Below are 8,828 nucleotides of genomic sequence, written 5' to 3' on the forward strand. Positions count from 1 at the left end.
CATGACTTGAACAATTTCAGAAAGCATACATCTGTTATATGATTATCAAACATCACTCAATTCTAATATGCCTAAGGATCGATGTCTTGGCTGGGCGGTCCATCTATCTGTGGTCCATTTGTGTGTGTGTGAGAGAGAGGGGGGGGAGAGAGTAAGTGAAATACTAATAATATAAATGAATTGTATGTATGTGGGAGTTTTTCTTTCTTTGGTGGTTATATGAGACAGAGCTTCAGGAGCATCTAGGCTGTGTAAATCTGTGTGTGTGTGTGTGTGTGTGTGTGTGTGTGTGTGTGTGTGTGTGTGTGTGTATCCATGTGTATTTGTATCCCTGAGTGTGCGTGGGAGGGGATAGAGGATTGATTATTAATATTCAGATGTATCATGATGTTTCTCCCAGGCTGTATAACTGTAACCTGACAGAGAAGAGCTGTTCCTATCTGGCCTCTGCCCTGACCTCACACTCCTCAAGTCTCACACAGCTGGAACTGGGTGGCAATAACCTGAGTGCATCAGATGTTGAGCAGCTCTCTGCTCTAGTGAATGACCCCCACTATAAACTGGAGAGACTAAAGTGAGTAAATATCTAACCATCTCACTCAGGTCTTTATAACATGAGACCCAACATGGATGCATGTCTTTTATTTTCTGTTCTCCAGATTCTCTCTCTGTGGTCCTCTGCTTTTTCTCATCCCTCTTTCATCCTTCTCTCTCCCTCGTTCTTCCCCCTTTCTTTTTCTCTCTTACACCTTACAGCTCAGGGCTGTCTTACATCTCATCTCATCCTCTGGTTATTTGTCATCTTTTACTCATCATGTTTGTTTGTTTGTGACCCCACTACTCATTGAGCTCCACTGGCTGCCTGTAGCTGCTCACATTAAGTTCAAGTCACTTATGATTGCTTACAGAGTGATTGCTGGTTATGCTCCCACCTACTTAAATGCTCTTGTAAGGGCAAATGTTACTAGCACTACCAGAGCAGGGGCGTCCCTCTCCACCTTTATGAAGCTCTTAAAGACCCAACTCTTCAGAGAGCACCTCCCTTACTAACTTGCACTTCTACTAGTACTTAACTTGCACTTGCAGCAGTTACATTCCTGCACTTTTTTTTCTATTTCTTATGTAAAATAGTATGTATTGTCACACTAGGTCTCTATTGTTCGTAGCTTGACTGTTCTCTCCCTTGTACGTTGCTTTGGATAAAAGCGTCTGCTAAATGTGAATGTGACCTTTGGCCTTGACCTTTGGCCCACATCACTCTGTCACACTCTTTTTCCCACCTCTTTTTCTTTTCATGCCTATTTTGCCTAATGTTTCTTTCTTACTTTCTTTCTTTCTTTCTTTTTTTCTTTTGTTCATTCTGTCTGTTTGTCTCTTCATTAGATTTTTGTAAAATGACTCCAGTCATTAACTCACATCAAAGTAACTCCAGTAAGAGTCATAATACTATCTCATCTTAGTGTGTCTCAGGCTCCCATGCCCAAGGTTACAGGTTCAAGCCCAGTAAGGGACTGTTTAACAGTAAGGTTTAACTGTGGAAAAGGTTACAAACACCATGAAGGGAATGTGCAGCCATCTCTATTGGTCGAGCCAGATGCCACTCTCTTCTTCTGATTGGTTTTGGACTTTTTAGCTCCACCCTTACTGTTTCGGCTGCAGTGTGTCTAATGTGTGAATGTATTTATCATGGCTGCTGTTACTGATGTCAGAATACAGCAGCCCTCTGTCTCTCATGCAGTCTGGGTCACTGGGAAACAGTCGTCATGGAGACTGGTGGGTTGTTGTGTCTTTTCCCTTGTCATACAGATGGGAAGGCTACTTTACACGACACACGAGAGCTGGATGGGGTCTGTGGTCCAGAAGAGACTGATTGATTATTGTATTCTCTCCTTAATCCTGCAGTTGGTCTTTGTGAGAAGCAGTGTGTAGAGCCAAGACCCTGAGTTGGATGGGGTCTGTGGTCCAGAAGCTCATGAAGACAGGGTGGGATCCAGCACACACACATCAGCATCTCTCCTGCAGAATGTCTGGGGAGGAACATGAACATGTTCTCAGCTTCCAGCAGCACACAGCAGACAGCCTCTTCCTGAGGGGAGCACAACAGTGAGATGAATGGAGAGTGGAGGCGTGTCCTGATCAGCCAGAGATGATTGACAGCATGCAGCATGGACTCAGCAGACAGAGCAGGACCAGTCTCTCTCAATCATGTGCACACATGGAGATATGGACTGGGGGGGGAAACTGTAGGATTATCCATATCTGTTGTATAAATAGGCCACCTGGGATTTGTTATTGTTTTGTGATATATGTAGCCATGTGGAGATATAGACTATTATTGAGATTGTATGAATATCTTTCAAAACATGTGTGCTGTCAGTGTGTAGTTAATGTGCACTGTCCCTTTAAGAGTCTTTGTTTATCAATAATGTCATCAAAACCTTATCTTTAGTTCAGGAAGTGTATTAGTTGATGGACAAGAAACAAGAAAAAGCCTCATGTACTTCTGTTATTGATATTATTACTGTTATTGATTGATATTGTTACTCATCTGTTAGATTTCATGCCTTTGGATGCACGGTTGGTATGTCAGTTTGTGAACAATAGTCTTAAAACAGATTTGCTGGCCTTATTAGTTTGTTTAATGCAAGATTTAACTTTGAATGGGTAAATTGTTCATATTACGTGTGCTGGTATTAGCATAAGCTGACCCTTAATGCATTAAGTTGGATGTGATAATCCATTGTCATCAGTTTAGCTCAAATACACATCTTAGTTGATCAATGATAAGGTGCACAGTGGAATTGCATAGCGTTGACACACCTTATACTCAAATATCATTTCATATTCATTTTTATTGATGTACTGAAGTTCATATACATGTGTTGGATTTCTTGTCATTTTACCCTACTTTCAAATAAATATATAAGCTTTTAAATGAATAAGTAAATGTTCTAGGCTCCATTTGTAGATGCCCTCTGATGACATCACTGACCCCTGGGACAACTTCAGACTCCAGTCATCATTCTGTTACATGTGACGTGACTGTGGTGACATATGACTGACATGTCTGTGTCATAAACCTGTCATAGCAGATGCCATAATGTGCCATAACTAAAATGTTTAAATCCTATCAGACTGTTTAAGGTGTTTTAACAGACACAGATGCACACACACACCCACACAGATGCACACACACACATGCCTACACATACACATATATATATATATAAACAAGCGCGCACACACACACACAGACAGACAGACATAACACGCACACACACACACCCACACAAAAAAAACACACACACAGCACTCCTCAAATCAACTTTATATGGAGGGGATGATGACCACTCTGAGTTTATATGGAGGGGATGATGATGATGATGAGTTTATATGGAGGGGATGATGATGATGAGTTTATATGGAGGGGATGATGGTCACTGAGTTTATATGGAGGGGATGATGATCACTCTGAGTTTATATGGAGGGGATGATGATGATGAGTTTATATGGAGGGGATGATGATGATGATGAGTTTATATGGAGGGGATGATGATGATGAGTTTATATGGAGGGGATGATGATGATGATGAGTTTATATGGAGGGGATGATGATGATGGGTTTATATGGAGGGGATGATGATGATGATGAGTTTATATGGAGGGGATGATGATGATGATGATGCTGATGATGAGTTTATATGGAGGGGATGATGATGATGAGTTTATATGGAGGGGATGATGATGATGAGTTTATATGGAGGGGATGATGATGATGAGTTTATATGGAGGGGATGATGATGATGATGAGTTTATATGGAGGGGATGATGATGATGGGTTTATATGGAGGGGATGATGATGATGATGAGTTTATATGGAGGGGATGATGATCACTCTGAGTTTATATGGAGGGGATGATGATGATGAGTTTATATGGAGGGGATGATGATGATGATGATGGGTTTATATGGAGGGGATGATGATGATGATGATGATGAGTTTATATGGAGGGGATGATGATGAGTTTATATGGAGGGGATGATGATGATGATGATGATGATGAGTTTATATGGAGGGGATGATGATGATGATGATGAGTTTATATGGAGGGGATGATGATGATGAGTTTATATGGAGGGGATGATGATCACTCTAAGTTTATATGGAGGGGATGATGATGATGATGAGTTTATATGGAGGGGATGATGATGATGAGTTTATATGGAGGGGATGATGATGAGTTTATATGGAGGGGATGATGATGATGATGATGAGTTTATATGGAGGGGATGATGATGATGAGTTTATATGGAGGGGATGATGATGATGATGATGCTGATGATGAGTTTATATGGAGGGGATGATGATGATGAGTTTATATGGAGGGGATGATGATGATGATGAGTTTATATGGAGGGGATGATGATGATGAGTTTATATGGAGGGGATGATGATGATGATGAGTTTATATGGAGGGGATGATGGTCACTCTGAGTTTATATGGAGGGGATGATGATGATGATGAGTTTATATGGAGGGGATGATGATCACTCTGAGTTTATATGGAGGGGATGATGATGATCACTGAGTTTATATGGAGGGGATGATGATGAGTTTATATGGAGGGGATGATGATGATGATGAGTTTATATGGAGGGGATGATGATGATGAGTTTATATGGAGGGGATGATGATGATGATGAGTTTATATGGAGGGATGATGATGATGATGAGTTTATATGGATAGGGATGATGATGATGAGTTTATATGGAGGGGATGATGATGATGATGAGTTTATATGGAGGGGATTGATGATGATGATGAGATGATGAGTTTATATGGAGGGGATGATGATGATGAGTTTATATGGAGGGGATGATGATGATGAGTTTATATGGAGGGGATGATGATGATGATGATGATGAGTTTATATGGAGGGGATGATGATGATGGGTTTATATGGAGGGGATGATGATGATGATGAGTTTATATGGAGGGGATGATGATGAGTTTATATGGAGGGGATGATGATGATGATGATGATGATGAGTTTATATGGAGGGGATGATGATGAGTTTATATGGAGGGGATGATGATGATGATGATGATGATGAGTTTATATGGAGGGGATGATGATGAGTTTATATGGAGGGGATGATGATGATGATGATGATGATGAGTTTATATGGAGGGGATGATGATGATGATGATGAGTTTATATGGAGGGGATGATGATGATGATGAGTTTATATGGAGGGGATGAAGATCACTCTGAGTTTATATGGAGGGGATGATGATGATGATGAGTTTATATGGAGGGGATGATGATGATGAGTTTATATGGAGGGGATGATGATGATGAGTTTATATGGAGGGGATGATGATGAGTTTATATGGAGGGGATGATGATGATGATGATGAGTTTATATGGAGGGGATGATGATGATGATGAGTTTATATGGAGGGGATGATGATGATGAGTTTATATGGAGGGGATGATGATCACTCTGAGTTTATATGGAGGGGATGATGATGATGAGTTTATATGGAGGGGATGATGATGATCACTCTGAGTTTATATGGAGGGGATGATGATGGTGATCACTCTGAGTTTATATGGAGGGGATGATGATGATGAGTTTATATGGAGGGGATGATGATGAGTTTATATGGAGGGGATGATGATGATGATGATGAGTTTATATGGAGGGGATGATGATGAGTTTATATGGAGGGGATGATGATCACTCTGAGTTTATATGGAGGGGATGATGATGATGATGAGTTTATATGGAGGGGATGATGATGATGATGATGATGAGTTTATATGGAGGGGATGATGATGATGATGATGATGATGAGTTTATATGGAGGGGATGATGATGTTCACTCTGAGTTTATATGGAGGGGATGATGATGATGAGTTTATATGGAGGGGATGATGATGTTCACTCTGAGTTTATATGGAGGGGATGATGATGGTGATCACTCTGAGTTTATATGGAGGGGATGATGATGATGATGAGTTTATATGGAGGGGATGATGATCACTCTGAGTTCATATGGAGGGGATGATGATCACTCAGAAGAAGATATCAGTTGTGCCCTGGATTGTTGTGGGATAAAACTTTGAAAATCAATAATATATATATAAAAAAAAAAAAAGAATAATAATATTGCCATTGTGGGTTTTTGCCTTTTGGACAAAGCTTGCTATAGATGTCTTTGTAATGCAAATGTAATGCCTTGTTGAGAAGAGCTATTTAGTGTGTACTCAGCTGGTTTGGTCCCAATTATTCCCAGTGTGAGACAGTGCTTTGGCACCACTGTAGCAGCAGTAAGGGTAGTGCGAAGGGACATTTCATGATTACTCATAATTTACCGTTCTCTTTTGCAAGCACTCGTATTTACATCAGGAAAAGCATGAGTAGGTCAGCATTTACATTTTCAAAACAGAACTACACGCAGGACATCTACGGGGCACATCGACTGGCCATTGCTCACTCTACCACACAGTACATCAGGTGGCAGCACCTTGAGCTTGGCTTGATCAGTTTCTTTAGTACAGACATAGAACAGACAGTGTGGACGACCGGGAGGAGCAATTTGATGCATTTTACAAAAAGTGTATTGAATTAGTCACAGACTGTAACCTTTGACCTTTGAGGAGAAACCTTTAGACAACTGAGCGTCATTTGACTCCATCAAAACATATAACTTGGCCACTGGCTTCATGCATCTGTTTTAGGGCAGAATGAAATCTTTTTAAAAATGTGTATTTCAGCCAGGATTCTGAATAAATCATTTCAATAATGTATGTCTGTGGCGATGCGCTTTTCCTCACAGCTGGCCATTGTCTGCTGCCATCTCAGACCAAAAGATCCCTTTCAGAAAGGAGGTGAAGTTCAGGTTTTGTAGGCAAAAGGTATTCTGGAAGACAAATGTTATAGGTTATGAGTACACCTTGAAGTAGTTTACCCTCTTTACCCACCACATAATAATTCATAATCAACATAAATGGATATGGTCAGTTGATTAAAATATTTATCCACAGCAGTTTCTCTCAAGCAATCCTAAAATATAGTTGTATCCCTAAAGCAATTGCCTGCCCCCGGTCTGCTCTGGGACGGCGACAACGACCTCACCTAGCCAGGCCGAGACGAGCATAGAAGTGGACGACCTGTTGGACACCAACTGCCTTTGTCAGCCAACAACGATCCACTCCCTGCATCTGGCGCCACTATACCTTCAAAGAGACCATCCAGAACCTGCACAGGGGTCGGCCAGCCTACGGGGCCCTGGGCCAGGGGCTCCAGAAGGGTTCCAAGACCCCGGCCCAGACGGCCAACCACGACGGGGACCGTGCCTACGAGCCCTCCTTCCTGTCTGGGCCGGCTGGAAGAGTGCGCCTGGCGGAGGACACACTCAGCACGGGAGGACAAACGCAGCACGGGAGGACACACACAGCACAGGAGGACCCACGCAGCACAGGAGGACACACGCAGCACGGGAGGACACACGCAGCACGGGGAGGACAGACGCAGCACGGGAGGACCCACGCAGCACGGGAGGACACACGCAGCACGGGAGGACACACGCAGCACGGGAGGACACACGCAGCACGGGGAGGACAGACGCAGCACGGGAGGACACACGCAGCACAGGAGGACCCACGCAGCACGGGAGGACAGACGCAGCACGGGAGGACCCACGCAGCACGGGAGGACACACGCAGCACGGGAGGACCCACGCAGCACGGGAGGACAGACGCAGCACGGGAGGACACACGCAGGACGGGAGGACCCACGCAGCACGGGAGGACAGACGCAGCACGGGAGGACCCACGCAGCCTCAAGAGCAGCCTGATGAGGGAGCTGTTCGGCCAGGCAGACGCGGCAGAGCCCAAGGCCGACAGGAGGGCCCACGCCAAGGAGCCGCCCGCCACAAGCTCAGACTTGGACCGCACGTCCGCCTACGTCCTGGGAGACACAGTGCCTCATATCAGAGGCGGGTTCATCATATCCGACTGAGATTATAACTGCCAATTCTTTTTGCAAAAGCTTTCATAATAAAATGATGTTTTCAGAGACACATTACCTGAGCCTTGTTATTTTTTCACATTTGTTTTAAATATTTATAGTATAACTAACAAAAACACGACAATGTGTTTACATGTGTAAAGGATTTGTATTGATGAAGCTTAGAAGTTAGAAGCAGTTAGAGTTAGCGCTTGGCAGATGGCATAACATGGAGTTCATTTTGAATATTTGATTACACAAATAACCTGTGTTGGCAAAACAAATGTATTTGAGAGTTTATATCAGTGACCAATTAAAGGAGGGTGTATAGAACAGAAGAAGAAGAAGAATTAAATTATAGAATTCTAGAAGAATTAATTAGGCGTCACATCTATGGCCGAATCACAGCCCTGGGGATACAATGGCGTTATTTTAGTGCCAAAACTCACACATGAGAGGAAACGTATATTCGAGCGAATTTCAGGTTTTCGCAAGCGTGAATTTCTTCTGCGCACTCAATTTTAGCAGCAGCGAGAGGAAATTAAACAACTGCGAGCGCAGAGACTGACATACGCTCTTGCGAAACCTTGGAACGTCTACGGCCGAATCACAGCCCTGGGGATACCCTTTACCAACCCCACTGTCACTCATGTCATATTGCTTAACCATTATACGGTTTAGATATGTTAACATTTCAGGCTTTCCCATCTAAATGAATGGTTTGTTCTTTGTGACCTGAACAACTGTAATAGACCAATTGCTTTCTCTCTCTGTTGTTTCCATTCAGAGTTATATATATATATTATGA

At 42.8% G+C, this 8,828-nt stretch overlaps 1 protein-coding gene across 1 annotated transcript in view; it reads left to right on the plus strand.

Moving 5' to 3' along the window:
• The window catches only part of LOC116221886 (NACHT, LRR and PYD domains-containing protein 3-like), a 22,222-nt gene extending 19,283 nt beyond the window's left edge, over positions 1–2,939 (plus strand). Inside the window, exons 4-5 of the mRNA XM_031574037.2 lie at positions 401–574; positions 1,903–2,939. Coding sequence (XP_031429897.1) covers positions 401–574; positions 1,903–1,915 — 187 coding nt within the window. The 3' untranslated portion in view covers positions 1,916–2,939. The remainder of the gene's footprint in view (positions 1–400; positions 575–1,902) is intronic.
• The last annotated feature ends 5,889 nt before the right edge of the window (positions 2,940–8,828 follow it).

The sequence above is a fragment of the Clupea harengus genome, chromosome 9 (assembly GCF_900700415.2).
Source record: "Clupea harengus chromosome 9, Ch_v2.0.2, whole genome shotgun sequence".
In the NCBI taxonomy this organism is placed as follows: Eukaryota; Metazoa; Chordata; class Actinopteri; order Clupeiformes; family Clupeidae; genus Clupea; species Clupea harengus.